Here is a 15,423-nt window from a genome sequence, read left to right as displayed (position 1 = left end):
GGAGTGGGAGGGACACGGGGGACACTCGTGGGGTGACATGGGAACGGGACACGGGGGACACGGGGGACACTGGGGACACGGGGACACGGGGGACACGAGAGGACAAGCGGGGACACGGGGGACACTCGGGGAACGACACGGGGAGGGGGACACGGGGGAACACGGGGGACACGAGAGGACAAGGGGGGACACGGGGGACACGCGGGGCGACATGGGAACAGGGACACGGGGGATAAGGGGACACGAGAGGACAAGGGGGGACACGGGGACACGTGGGGACATGGGAACAGGGGACACGGGGGGATAAGGTGGGACACGAGAGGACAAGGGGGACACGGGGGACAAGGTGGGACACAGAGGACAAGGGGGCATGGGGACAAGGGGGACACGCGGGAGTGGGGAGGACACGGGGGACAAAGAGGGACACGGGGGGACACTCGTGGGGGACACTCGGGGGACACGGAGGACAAGGGGGACACTCGGGGGTTGACATGGGGATGGGGGACACAGGGGGATGGGGGACACGGGGGGACACTCGGGGTCGACATGGGGACTGGGGACACTGGGGGACAAGGGGGACACTCGGGGGTCGACATGGGGACAGGGGACACGGGGGACAAGGGGGACACGCGGGAGTGGGGAGGACACGGGGGACAAAGAGGGACAAGGGGGACACTCGGGGGCCACATGGGAACGGACCCCAAACCCCACCGAGGACTCCAGAGACCCCCAAGCTCAGAGGGACCCCCAAACCCCGGAGAGACCCCAACCCCACTGGGGACCCCACAGAGACCCCCTACACACACCCCCATAGGACCCCAAATCCCACTGGGGACCCCTAAACCCCACTGGGGACCCCACAGAGACCCCCTACACACACCCCATAGGACCCCAAATCCCACAGGGGACCCCAAACACCACTGGGGACCCACAGAGACCCCCTACACACACCCCCCATAAGGACCCCCAAATCCCACTGGGGACCCCAAACCCCACTGGGGACCCCACAGAGACCCCCTACACACACACCCCATAGGGACCCCCAAATCCCACTGGGGACCCCCAAACCCCACTGGGGACCCCACAGAGACACCCTCTACACACACCCCCCATAAGGACCCCCAAACCCCACTGGGGACCCCACAGAAACCCTCCCTCACCCCATAGGACCCCCAAATCCCACTGGGGACCCCCAAACCCCACAGAAACCCCCCACCCCATAAAGACCCCCAAACCCCCACTCAGGGACCCCCAAACACCACTATAGACCCCACAGAGACTCCCCCACACCCCATAAGGACCCCCAAACCCCACTGGGGACCCCACAGAGACCCCTCCAAAAAACGACCTGGGGGGTCCCGGACGTCCCAATCCCTTAAAGAATTGAGGGGGGGTTTCCCCTGAATTTTTGGGGGATCCCTTAAAGAATTGGAGGGGGTCCCCTATAAAATTGGGGGTCCCCTAAAGAATTAGGGGTGTGGGATTTAGGGGAGGGGCTTAGGGTTCCGGGATTTAGGGGAGGGGCTTCGAGGGGGGACCCCGATTTTGGGGGGGATTTTTTTGGGGGGGAGAAGGGGAAGAGGTTTTTGTGCTGCAGTTCCGGGAGCGGCCGCGCGGGGGCGGCGCTGGGACGGGATGGGGGTGGGATTTGGGATTCGGGATGAAATTTGGGATTTGGGATGAAATTTGGGATTTGGGATGAAATTTGGGATGGGATTTGGGATGGGATTCGGGATGAAATTTGGGATGGGGTTTGGGATTTGGGATCTGGAATGGGATGGGGTTTGGGATGGCATTTGGGATGAAATTTGGGATGGGATTTCGGATTTGGGATTTGGAATGGGATGGGGTTTGGGATTTGGGATGGGATTTAGGATAGGATGGGGTAACATTTGGGATGGAATTTGGGATAGGATGGGGTGGGATTTGGGATGGGATTTGGGATAGGCTTTGGGATGGGATTTAGGATAGGATGGGGTGTGCTTTGGGATGGGCTTTGGGATGGGATTTGAGATGGAATTTGGGATGGGATTTGGGGTGGGATTTGGAATGGGATTTAGGATAGGATGGGATGGGATTTAGGATAGGATGGGATGGGATTTGGGATTGGATTTGGGATGGGATTTGGGATGGAGTGGGATGGGATTTAGGATGGGATGGGGTGGGATTTGGGATGGGATTTGGGCTGGGATTTAGGATGGGATGGGGTGGGATTTGGGATAGGATAGGATGGGCTGGGATAGGATGGGATGGGGTGGGATTTAGGATGGGATTTATGATGGAATTTGGGCTGGAATTTGAGATGGGATGGGGTGGGATTTAGGATAGGATAGGATGGGCTGGGATAGGATGGAATAGGGTGGGATTTGGGCTGGAATTTGAGATGGGATGGGGTGGGATTTAGGATAGGATGGGATAGGATGGGATAGGGTGGGATTTGGGCTGGAATTTGGGCTGGGATTTGAGATAGGATGGGGTGGGATTTAGGATAGGATAGGATAGGATGGGATGGGATGGGGTGGGATTTAGGATGGGATGGGATGGGATGGGATGGGATGGGATGGGATAGGATGGGATGGGATAGGATGGAACAGGGTGGGATTTGGGCTGGAATTTGGGCTGGGGTTTGAGATGGGATGGGGTGGGATTTAGGATAGGATAGGATAGGATGGGATGGGATGGGATGGGATGGGATAGGATGGAACAGGGTGGGATTTGGGCTGGAATTTGGGCTGGGGTTTGAGATGGATGGGGTGGGATTTAGGATAGGATAGGATAGGATAGGATAGAACAGGGTGGGATTTGGGCTGGAATTTGGGCTGGGGGCAGGGGTGTGGCCCCTCCCCCCTCCCGGTGACGCGCGGGGCCCTTCCCGGTGCCTCGGAAATGCCAGGGGTGCCACCACCCCCACACGGGAGACACCCAGCCCTGCTGGGAGCACTGGGAGCACTGGGACAGCCCACGCTGGGACACTGGGAGCACTGGGATGGCCCACACTGGGAGCACTGGGACAGCCCACGCAGGGGACACTGGGACAGCCCACACTGGGAGCACTGGGAGCAATGGGAGCACTGGGAGTACTGGGACAGCCCACGCTGGGACACTGGGAGCACTGGGACAGCCCATGCTGGGAGCACTGGGAGCGCTGGGGACACTGGGACAGCCCACACTGGGAACACTGGGAGCACTGGGACAGCCCACGCAGGGGGCACTGGGACAGCCCACGCAGGGAGTGCTGGGACAATGGGACAGTCTATACTGGGGACACTGGGACAGTCTGTACTGGGGACACTGGGACAGCCCACGCAGGGAGTGCTGGGAGCACTGGGACAGTCTAGGGACACTGGGGACACTGGCACAATCTATACTGGGGACACTGGGACAGCCCACACTGGGAGCACTGGGAGGACTGGGAGCACTGGGACAGCCCATGCTGGGACAACCCACGCAGGGGACACTGGGGACAGTGGGGACACTGGGACAATCCATACTGGGGACACTGGAACAGCCCATGCTGAGGACACTGAGACAGTCTATACTAGGGACACTGGGGACACTGGGACAGTCTATACTGGGGACACTGGGACAGCCCCTCCCGGGGGGACACTGGTGACCCATACTGGTGACACCGGTGACCCTCCCCCAGCCTATACTGGTGACACTGGGACAGCCCATACTGGTGACACTGGTGACCCTCCCCCAGCCTATATTGGCGACACTGGTGACCCTCCCCCAGCCCGTACTGGTGACACTGGTGACCCTTCCCCAGCCTATACTGGTGACACTGGGACGACCCGTACTGGTGACACTGGTGACCCTACCCCAGCCTATACTGGTGACACTGGGACAGCCCATACTGGTGACACTGGTGACCCTCCCCCAACCTATACTGGTGACACCGGTGACCCTCCCCCAGCCCATACTGGTGACCCTCCCCCAGCCTATACTGGTGACACTGGGACAGCCCATACTGGTGACACTGGTGACCCTTCCCCAGCCTATACTGGTGACACTGGGACGGCCCATACTGGTGACACTGGTGACCCTCCCCCAGCCTATATTGGCGACACTGGGACAGCCCATACTGGTGACACTGGTGACCCTCCCCAGCCTATACTGGTGACACTGGGACAGCCCGTACTGGTGACACTGGGACAGCCTGTACTGGTGACACTGGTGACCCTCCCCCAGCCCATACTGGTGACCCTCCCCCAGCCCGTACTGGTGACACCGGTGACCCTCCCCCAGCCTATACTGGTGACACTGGGACGGCCCATACTGGTGACACTGGTGACCCTCCCCCAGCCCATACTGGTGACACTGGGACAGCCCATACTGGTGACACTGGTGACCCTCCCCCAGCCCATACTGGTGACACTGGTGACCCTCCCCCAGCCCGTACTGGTGACACTGGGACAGCCCGTACTGGTGACACTGGTGACCCTCGCCCAGCCTATACTGGTGGCACCGGTGACTCTCCCCCAGCCTATACTGGTGACACTGGGACAGCCCATACTGGTGACACTGGTGACCCTTCCCCAGCCTATACTGGTGACACTGGGACAGCCCGTACTGGTGACACTGGTGACCCTCCCCCAGCCCCTCCCCCCAGCCCGGTGGCCGCGTGGCCAGCGCGTGTCACGCGGACCGGTGGCCACCGCGTGTCACCACCCCCACACCCCCACCCACCCCTTCCCCCGTGCCCGGGCCAGCAGGTTCCTCGGGCCAGGAGCCACAGGAAGTGGCGATGCCACGGCGCTGTCACATCGCGCTGTCGCATCGCGGTGTCACCTCCCCGGCGCGGTGCCACCCCGCCCGTGTCACCGCCGTGTCACCGCCTGTCCCCTCCGCACACACCCCCACCCCACCCACCCCAAAACTGTCCCCGCGTGCCCCTCGTGTCGCTCTCCGTGTCCCCTCGTGTCCCCCTCCGTGTCCCCTCCGTGTCCCCTCCGTGTCCCCCCCGTGTCGCCCCCAGCCCGAGCCTCCCAGGCGGGCATTGCTGGGCCCTGACTCAGGCCGAGCTCAGCCGGAATTTCTGCCCCGTCCGCCCTCCCGGGTCCCTCCCGGGTCCCTCCCGGTCCCTCCCGGTCCCTCCCGGTCCCTCCCCGGGCCGGGGTCACATCCTGAGCCCATAAATCGGGAGCGGAGCCTGCGCTGGGGCGGAGCGAGGGCGATGGAGCCGGACGGGATGGCCGGGGTAGGATGGGGAGGGGGCCAGGGGAGACCCCTGGGGAGGGGAGGTGAGGGGGTCACAGGGGTTCAGAGCCGGGCCAGGGTCACATCCTGAGCCCATAAATCGGGAGCGGAGCCCGCGCTGGGGCGGAGCGAGGGCGATGGAGCGGACGGATGGCGGGGTAGGATGGGGAGGGGCCAGGGAGACCCCTGGGGATGGGGAGGGTGAGGGGGTCATAGGGGTTCAGAGCCGGGCCAGGGTCACATCCTGAGCCCATAAATCGGGAGCGGAGCCCGCGCTGGGGCGGAGCGAGGGCGATGGAGCCGGACGGGATGGCCGGGGTAGGATGGGGAGGGCCAGGGAGACCCCTCGGGAGAGGGAAGGTGAGGGAGACTCCCGGGGGTGAAGGGAGTCACAGGGGGTCAGAGAGGGTGGGGAGACCCCTGAGGAGGGTGAGGGGGTCAGAGAGGATGGGGAGGGAAGGGGGTCAGAGGGGGTGAGGGGGTCACAGGGAGACCCCGGGAGGAGTGAGAGGGGTCAGAGGGGTCAGAGGGAGACCCTCGGAGGGAGGGGGTGAGGGGGGTCACGGGGGGGGTCCCGGTGTGCACTGGCCCCGGGGCACCAGTAGGGGCTGGGGTGGGGGCATTGGTGTCACCAGTATGGTTGTCCCAGTGTCCCCAGTATGGGCTGTCCCAGTGTCCCCAGTATGGGCTGGGATGGGGGCACTGGTGTCACCAGTAGGGGCTGTCCCAGTGTCCCCAGTAGGGGCTGTCCCAGTGTCCCCAGTATGGGTTGGGATGGGGGCACTGGTGTCACCAGTAGGGGCTGTCCCAGTGTCCCCAGTATGGGTTGTCCCAGTGTCCCCAGTGTCCCCATGTCCCCAAGGTGTCCTCATGTCCCCAGGATGTCCCCAAGGTGTCCCCAGGGTGTCCCCAAGGTGTCCCTGTGTCCCTGCAGGGTTCCTGCTGCCCGGGGGGTCTGGGGGCTCTGGGACCCCCGTCCATGGTGTCCCTAAGGTGTCCCCAAGGTGTCCCTGCAATGTCCCTGTGTCCCCAAAGTGTCCCCAAAGTGTCCCCAAGGTGTCCCCAAAGTGTCCCCAAGGTGTCCCTGCAGGGTTCCTGCTGCCTGGGGGGTCTGGGGGCTCTGGGACCCCCGTCCATGGTGTCCCCCTGTCCCCAAGGTGTCCCCAGGGTGTCCCCAAGGTGTCCCTGTGTCCCTGCAGGGTTCCTGCTGCCTGGGGGGTCTGGGGGCTTTGGGGACCCCCTCCATGGTGTCCCTGTGTCCCCAGGTGTCCCCAAGGTGTCTCCAATGTGTCCCTGCAATGTCCCCAAGGTGTCCCTGTGTCCCTGCAGGGTTCCTGCTGCCTGGGGGCTCTGGGGTCTCCGGAGACCCCCCCTGGGGGCTGGGAGGAGAGCGTGGCCTGGCTGAGCCCGGGGGGACACGCCTGTCCCTGTCCCTGCCCCTGTCCCTGTCCCTGTCCCTGTCCCTGTCCCTGTCCCTGTCCCCTGCTCCTGTCCCTGTCCCCATGGAGCTGACGGGGATGGAGAACACCGGGAACAACAAGGTATGGGGAGGGGGCTCATTCCCATCCCAAATCCCAAATCCCAAATCCTCTGCCACATGGCCCCCATCCCACCCCATCCCATCCCACCCCATCCCATCCCATCCCATCCCATCCTATCCCATCCCATCCCATCCCATCCCATCCCATCCCATCCCATCCCATCTCATCCCATCCACCCCACCCCAAATCCTAAATCCCAAATCCTCTGCCACACGGCCCCATCCCATCCCATCCCATCCCATCCCATCCCATCCCATCCCATCCCATCCCATCCTATCCCATCCCATCCCATCCCATCCCATCCCATCCCATCCCATCCCATCCCATCCCATCCCATTCTCATCCCACTCCACCCCACCCCAAATCCTAAATCCCAAATCCTCTGCCACATAGTCCCCATCCCACTCCCATCCCATCCCAAATCCCAAATCCTCTGCCACACAGCCCCATCCCATCCCATCCCATCCCATCTCACCCCATCCCAAATCTCAAATCCCAAATCCCAAATCCTCTGGCACATGGCCCCATCCCATCCCATCCCATCCCATCCCACCCCACCCCATCCCATCCCATCCCATCCCACCCCATCCCACCCCATCCCATCTCACCCCATCCCAAATCCCAAATCTCAAATCCCAAATCCCAAATCCCAAATCCTCTGGCACCGACCCCCATCCCACCCCATCCCATCTCATCCCACCCATCCCAAATCCCAAATCCTCTGCCACAGTCCCCACCCCATTCACCCTATTCTCACCCTTCCCACCCCACTGGGGTTCTGGGGGTCTCCCTGTTCCCAGGGACAGGAGGGTCACCTGTCCCATTCCCACCCATTGGGTTCTGGGGCTCCCTTCCCAGGGACCAGGGGTCACCCTGTCCCTGTTCCCACCCCATTCCCACCCCACTGGGGTTCTGGGGGTCTCCCCTGTTCCCATGGACAGGAGGGCTCACCCTGTCCCCGTTCCCACCCCAGAGGAGCCCACGGAGGACGACATTTACTGCCGGTGCCTGTCCCAGACCCTGTGCCACACGGTCCCCATCCCATCCCATCCCATCCCATCCCATCCCATCCCATCCCATCCCATCCCATCCCATCCCATCCCATCCCATCCCATCCCATCCCATCCCATCCCATCCCATCCATCCCATCCCATCCCATCCCATCCCATCCCATCCCATCCCATCCCATCCCATCCCATCCCATCCCATCCCATCCCACCCCACTGGGGTTCTGGGGTCTCCCTGTTCCCACATCTCCAAGATGTCCCAGTGTCCCCGTTCCCACCCCAGAGGAGCCCACGGAGGACGACATTTACTGCCGGTGCCTGTCCCAGACCCTGTGCCACACGGCCCCCATCCCATCCCATCCCATCCCATCCCATCCCATCCCATCCCATCCCATCCCATCCCATCCCATCCCATCCCATCCCATCCCACCCCACTGGGGTTCTGGGGGTCTCCCCTGTTCCCAAATCCCCAGGATGTCCCAGTGTCCCCATTCCCACCCCACTGCAGTTTTGGGGGTCTCCCCTGTTCCCACATCTCCAGGATGTCCCAGTGTCCCCATTCCCACCCCAGAGGAGCCCACGGAGGACGACATTTACTGCCGGTGCCTGTCCCAGACCCTGTGCCACACGGTCCCCATCCCATCCCATCCCATCCCATCCCATCCCATCCCATCCCATCCCACCCCACTGGGGTTCTGGGGGTCTCCCCCGTTCCCATGGACAGGGGGGGTCACCCTGTCCCCATTCCCATCCCATCCCACCCCAGAGGAGCCCACGGAGGACGACATTTACTGCCGGTGCCTGTCCCAGACCCTGTGCCACGTGGCCACGCCGGTCACCGTGGGGTTCTACGCTCCCTGCGGCCACCGCCTCGACTGCCTGCTGGACAAGGTCACCGGTGGGTGTGGGGACAGGGGACAGGGGATGGGGGACAGGGACAGGGCACCCACCCCAACCCACGGGGTCCCCTCGGATCCGGGATTTGGGCTCTCGTCGCTTGTTTTCTTCGGAGGGTTTGGGGTGTCCCAAGTTGTCCCATCCCAGCCCCAAATCCTGGCCCCAATCCCGTTTCTACCTCAGCTTTGGGGTGTCCCACCCCACCTCATCCCATCCCATCCCACCCCATCCCATCCCACCCCTCCCAAATCCCCCCAACCCCATTTCTCCCCCAACTCTTAGTGTCTCCCACCCCATCCCATTCCCCCACCCCCATTTCTCCCCCAACTTTAGGGTCTCCCACCCCACCCCACCCCATCCCCAACCCCCACTTCTCCCCCATCTCTGGGGCTCTGGAGTGCCCCCCCATCCCATCCCATCCCATCCCATCTCATCCCACCCCACCCCATCCCATCCCATCCCATCCCATCCCATCCACCCCACCTCATCCCACCCCTCCCAAATCCCCCAACCCCATTTCTCTCCCAACTTTAGTGTCTCCCACCCCACCTCACCCCATTCCCCAACCCCCACTTCTCCCCCATCTCTGGGGCTCTGGGGTGCCCCCACCCACCCCACCCCACCCCACCCCATCCCATCCCATCCCACCCCATCCCCTCCACCCCACCCATTCCCAACCCCCACTTCTCCCCCATCTCTGGGGCTCTGGGGTGTCCTCCCCACCCCATCCCATCCCATCCCATCCCATCCCATCCCATCCCATCCCATCCCATCCCATCCCATCCCATCCCACCCCATCCCATCCCATCCACTCCCACCCCACCCCATCCCATCCCCCAACCCCCACTTCTCCCCATCTCTGGGGTCTCCCACCCCATCCCATCCCATTCCCAATCCCCACTTCTCCCCCATCTCTGGGGTCTCCCACCCCATCCCATCCCATCCCCAACCCCCACTTCTCCCCCATCTCTGGGAGCTCTGGGGTGCCCCCACCCACCCCCATCCCCCATCTCTTTCCCCCTCAGCCTTCATGCGTGAGGAGATGTGGCAGCGCGAGCAGTCGGAGCCGGACCCCGTGGACGCCGCGTGCGGGGACGATCGCCCTCGCAGCCCGCGGGGCTGGGGGCTCCTGCAGGCGCTCTGGCTCCTGGCCTTCTACGAGCCGGTGGTGACGGCGGCGGCGGCGCGGCGGCGGCGCGTGGAGTTCGTGTTCGTGCGCTTCAGCGCCTGGCAGTACGCGGGCTGCGACCGCCTGTGGGCCGGGCTGGTGACGGCGCTCTGCGAGCACGTGCGCCGCCACTTCGGCGCCCTCCTGCTCAGCGTCTTCCACGTGGCGGGCGCGCGGCCCCGCCACGCCGAGGGCCCCCGGGCGCGCCGCGAGTGGGCCCTGAAGACGGGGGCGTGCCTGCGGCTGTGGGCGCTGCTGCTGGCGCTGGGCGCGGGGCTGGCCGTGCTGCTGGTGGCCCTGCTGGTGCCCGGCGTCAAGGAGCACCGGGCGCTGAAGGCGGTGGGCAGCGCCGTGGCGTCGCTGTCGGGCTCGGGGCTGGCGCTGGGCGCGCTGTCGGTGCTCAAGAACCTGCTGGTGAGCGAGAAGAGGAAGATCGAGCGGCTGACGGACAGCGACCGCTTCGCCGGCCAGCTGGGCTTCATGAGCAAGGTGCGCGCCGAGGTGGAGGCGCTGGTCGACTTCCTGGCCTTCATGGAGGTGTTCGAGCGGCGGCGGCTGCGCGTGGTGATGGAGATCACCAGCCTGGACCTGTGCCTGCCCGAGCGCGTGGCGGGCGTGCTCAACGCCGTCAACACGCTGCTGTCGGACGCCGACGCGCCCTTCATCTCCATCCTGGCCGTGGACCCCAGCGTGGTGGTGCCGTGCCTGGAGCAGACGGGCTGCATGCGGGGCCTGGCGGACAACGGCTACCTGTTCCTGAGCCGCTCCGTGTCGCTGCCCTTCTCCATCCCGGACGTGGGCGCGCGCTCCCGCCTGCGCTGCCTCGAGGCCGCCATCGGCACGCGGGAGGACCTGGCCTACCGGATCATGGCCGGCAACGCCGAGCGCCGCCGGCGCCGGGGCGGCCGCCTCGCAAGCACCGGGATGTGTCAATGGAGCTGGCGGATCTCGGCCTGCCCCGGATCCCCCCGGCTGGGCGGAGGCCGAGGCCGAGGCGGCGGTGCGCTGCATCCACGAGGCGTTCCGCTGCCTGCACGACCCCTCGGACGCCCTGGCGCGCTACGTGCCGGCCAGCGGGGCCCACGTGCGCCGCATCGTCAACACCATCCCCATCACGCTGCGCCTGCTGCTGCACCGCGCCAGGATCAACGCGGGGAGCTCCCCCGGCGGCTCCGGGAGCCCCGGGACGGGTGGGACCCCGGGACGGGCGGGATCCCCGGGACGGGCGGGGTGGGGCCCTCGCCGCGCGCCGCGGCCGCCTGGGTGGTGCTGGCCGACCGCTGGCCCTGCCGCCTCAGCTGGGCCCTGCAGTGCCTGGAGGACGCCGGGCAGGGCTGGGCGCTGCTCGATCCCGCTCCGGATCACCCCACGGCGGCGGATCACCCCACAGTGGATCACCCCATGGTGGCAGATCACCCCACAGTGGATCACCCCACTCAGGATCACCCCACTCAGGATCACCCCACGGCGGGTCACCCCTCGCCGGACCCCGGCAGCAGGACGCTGTGGAGTGTGTTCGAGGCGCACGTGGCGGAGCTGAGCGCGCTGCGGCAGCCGCTGCACAACGTGCTGAGCCTGGACGGGGACCCCGAGCAGTTCGGGGCCTTCCTGCGCCGCGACTTCCCCTTCACGGCGCGCGACGCCCGCCGGCTCCTGCCCGTCACCGTCAACCTCGACCACTCCATCCGGCACAAGATGGGCCTGCTCAGGGCCCTCGACCGGCTCCGGGCGGCCGCCACGGCGCGCGTGTCCAGGGGGACGCAGTGTGGCGTCCCCACACAGCCACAGGGAACCCCAAATTAGGGGGTGGGGGAAGGGGGAACCCCCAAAATGGGTTCAGGGCACTGGGGGGTCCCTGTGACTTTATGTCCCTCCCCCTGGAATATTTTGGGAGCTGTTTTGGGGATGGGGGGTGCAGTGTCCCTCCACACAGCCACAGGGAACCCCAAATTAGGGGGTAAGGAGAGGGGGACACCGCAAAATATTTTGGGAGCTGTTTTGGGGTTGTGTCCAGGGGGACGCAGTGTGTCCCCCCACAGCCACAGGGACCCCCAAATTAGGGGGTGGGGGAAGGGGGACACCCCCAAAATGGGCTCGGGGCACTGGGGGGTCCTCATGACTTCTTGGACCCCCCTGAAATATTTTGGGGTTGTGTCCAGGGGGACCCAGCCACAGGGAACCCCAAATTAGGGGACTTGTGAATGTACCGACTCCCCTGGAATGTTTTGGGAGCTGTTTTGGGGAGGGGGGTGCAGTGTGTCCCCACACAGCCACAGGGACCCCCAAATTAGGGGGCGGGGGAAGGGGGGACACCCCAAAACAGGCTCGGGGGGTCCCTGTGACTTTGTGTCCCTCCCCCTGGAATGTTTTGGGGTTGTGTCCAGGGGGATGCAGTGTGTCCCCACACAGCCACAGGGACCCCCAAATTAGGGGCAGGGAAGGGACACCCCAAACGGGCTCGGCACTGGGGGTCCCTGTGACTTTGTGTCCCTCCCCCTGGAATATTTTGGGAGTTGTTTTGGGGCTGTGTCCAGGGGGATGCAGTGTGTCCCCACACAGCCACAGGAACCCCAGGGGGACGCCCGGTCCCTCCCCTGGAATGTTTTGGGGTTGTGGTCAGGGACGCAGTGTGTCCCCACACAGCCACAGGAACCCCCAAAGTAGGGGGCGGGGAAGAGGACACCCCAAAACAGGCTCAGGGGGTCCTCATGACTTCTTGGAGCCCCCTGAAATATTTTGGGACTTGTTTTGGGGGCTGTGTCCAGGGGGACCTAGCCACAGTGAACCCCACACTAGGGGCCACAGGGGGACACCCCCAAAATGGGCTCGGGGCACTGGGGGTCCCAGACTTGTGTCCCTCCCCTGAAATGTTCTGGGAGCTGTTTTGTGGATGGGGGGTGCAGTGTGTCCCCACACAGCCACAGGAACCCCCAAATTAGGGGGTGGGGGAAGGGGGACACCCCAAAACAGGCTCGGGGGGTCCCTGTGACTTTGTGTCCCTCCCCCTGGAATGTTTTGGGGTTGTGTCCAGGGGGATGCAGTGTGTCCCCACACAGCCACAGGGACCCCCAAATTAGGGGGCGGGGGAAGGGGGACACCCCAAAACAGGCTCGGGGCACTGGGGTCCCATGACTTCTTGTGCCCCCCCTGGAATATTTTGGGAGCTGTTTGGGGCTGTGTCCAGGGGGATGCAGTGTGTCCCCAGCACAGGGCCACGAGGGACCCCCAAAAGCTTAGGGGTGACTTGGTCTCCCTGAATTTGGGGTGCAGGGACAGTGTCCCCACACAGCCACAGGACCCCAATAGGGGCAGGGAAGGGTCCCCTAGTGACTTTGTGTCCCTCCCCCTGGAATATTTTGGGAGCTGTTCTGGGGTTGTGTCCAGGGGGACGCAGTGCGTCCCCACACAGCCACAGGGACCCCCAAATTAGGGGGAAGGGGAAGGGGGGAACACCCCAAAATGGGCTCGGGGCACTGGGGGGTCCTCATGACTTCTTGGACCCCCTGGAATATTTTGAGAGCTGTTTTGGGGATGGGGGGTCCAGTGTGTCCCCCCCTCCCACCCACAGGCACCCCCAAATTAGGGGGCAGGGGAAGGGGGGACCCCTCACAAAATGGGCTTGGGGAATTGGGGGTCCCTGTGAGTTGTTGTCCCCCCTCTGGGATGTTTTGGGGATGGGGGAGGGGGGATCCAGATGACCTCGATGACCCCTGGGACCCTCAGCCCCCCCCACCAGACACCCCTTGGGGGACCTTCCCCCCAAAAAATGGGGTCCCTTTAGGATGTCAATTAGGGGGACCCCCAGAACCCACTGACAACCCCCCCATCACCCTTTGGGAACTTCCCCCAAAAATGGGTCCCTTTAGGGGGAAAATTGGGGTAGGAAATTGGGGGGGGAACCCCCAGAACCCCCAGACACCCTTTGGGGACCTTCCCCCCCCCAGAAAAAATGGGGTCCTCTTAGGGGGGGAATTAGGGGGTCTCCCCCATCCCAAGTGCCCGGGGTGACCCCAAAAGGCCCCCCCGGGCTCGTCCCACAATAAACCGATTTTTCAACCTCCCGCTTCGGATCCCGCCTATTTTTTTTGGGGGGGGGGGGATTGGGGGTCCAGGCCCCCCGATTTTGGGTGGAAAAAAATCCCTCCCAAGGAGGGGGGAGGGGGTGCTCCGGGATCCTCGGCATTCCCAGGGGTTTTCCCCGCTGGAATCTCGGGCTGGAATGGCCCGATTTGCATCCGAAAGACCCTCCCATCCCCCCCAAAAAAGATAAAAAAATAAAAAAAAGGAGGATTTTCCCAAAGAAAAGGGGGGAGGGAAATGGGGGGAGGGGAGCCCGGTGAGCAAAGCCGAGTTTCTGTTTAATAGAAAACTGTTTTTTTTTTAACAACGACAACAGAAATAAAACCAACGAATCATCCACGAGGGGAAAAAAAAGGAAGAAAAAAAAACAACACAAACCCCACCAGCGGCTCCACGGGCGGAGCTTCCCCCTCCAACCCCACCCCGCGACAAAGACCACCCCAAAAACACCCCCCACCCCCCGGGACCCCCCAAAAAACTCCCTGATGAGATTTTATTGCACTTCAGAAAGAAAAGAGACGCGTCCTCGGCCCCCCCCGCGACCCCCGAGTGGGGGGGACCAGCCCGGGACCCCCCCCGGGAATTCCTGGGATCCCCTGGGAGCCCCCCCGGGAATTTCTGGGATCCCCTGGGAGCCCCCCCGGGAATTTCTGGGATCCCCTGGGAGCCCCCTCGGGAATTCCTGGGACCCCCCTGAGTGGGTGGGACCATCCTGGGACCCCCCCCGAGTGGGTGGGACCATCCCAGGATTCCCCCCGAGTGGGGGGGACCAGCCGGGACCCCCCCCGGGAATTCCTGGGATCCCCTGGGAGCCCCCCCGGGAATTCCTGGGACCCCCCTGAGTGGGTGGGACCATCCCGGGAACCCCCCCCCGGGAATTCCTGGGATCCCCTGGGAGCCCCCCCAGGAATTCCTGGGACCCCCCTGAGTGGGCTGGAGAATCCCTGGGATGGTTTGGAGACCACCTGGGATGGGTTGGAGACCCCCTGGATGGGCTGGAGACCCCCCTGGGATGGGCTGGAGACCCCTGGGTTGGGCTGGAGACCCCCCTGGATGGGCTGGGACCCTTTGGAATGGGCTGGAGACCCCCTGGATGGGCTGGAAACCCCCCTGGATGGGCTGGAGACCCCCCTGGATGGGATGGAGACCCCATAGAGGGGTTGGGGTGACATGGGAGGGGTCTCCCCAAGGTTTTTCCTCATGATCCCGGGTTTTCCCAATGATCCCAGGCTTTCCCATTGATCCCAGGTTTTCCCATTGATCCCAGGATTTCCCAATGATCCCAGGCTTTCCCATTGATCCCAGGCTTTCCCAGTGATCCCAGGCTTTCCCAGTGATCCCAGTTTCTCCCCAATTATCCCTGGTTCTTCCCATGATCCCGGGTTTTCCTGATGATCCCTGGTTCTTCCCATGATCCCAGGTTTTCCCAGTGATCCCGGGCTCTCCCAGTGATCCAGGTTGTCCCGCTGATCCCGGTTTTTCCCAGTGATCCCAGTTTTCCCCCCCACATTCCCCTCGGGTATCCCCAAGT

The 15,423-nt window shown here is 64.0% G+C and overlaps 1 protein-coding gene across 1 annotated transcript; it reads left to right on the top strand.

Moving 5' to 3' along the window:
• Window positions 1-5,522: 5,522 nt before the first annotated feature.
• NKPD1 (NTPase KAP family P-loop domain containing 1) lies at window positions 5,523-11,615 on the top strand. The gene is given in 5 exon segments (XM_050322159.1): window positions 5,523-5,559; window positions 8,514-8,645; window positions 9,670-10,696; window positions 10,698-10,946; window positions 11,024-11,615. Coding segments are annotated over 5 exon segments (2,037 nt in total).
• The last annotated feature ends 3,808 nt before the right edge of the window (window positions 11,616-15,423 follow it).

This window comes from Myiozetetes cayanensis, unplaced genomic scaffold, assembly GCF_022539395.1.
Source record: "Myiozetetes cayanensis isolate MyiCay16 unplaced genomic scaffold, myiCay2020 scf276, whole genome shotgun sequence".
NCBI classification, from domain to species: domain Eukaryota; kingdom Metazoa; phylum Chordata; class Aves; order Passeriformes; family Tyrannidae; genus Myiozetetes; species Myiozetetes cayanensis.
The sequence above is the reverse complement of the archived record's forward strand: the minus strand, read 5'-3'. Positions and strand labels throughout refer to the sequence as shown.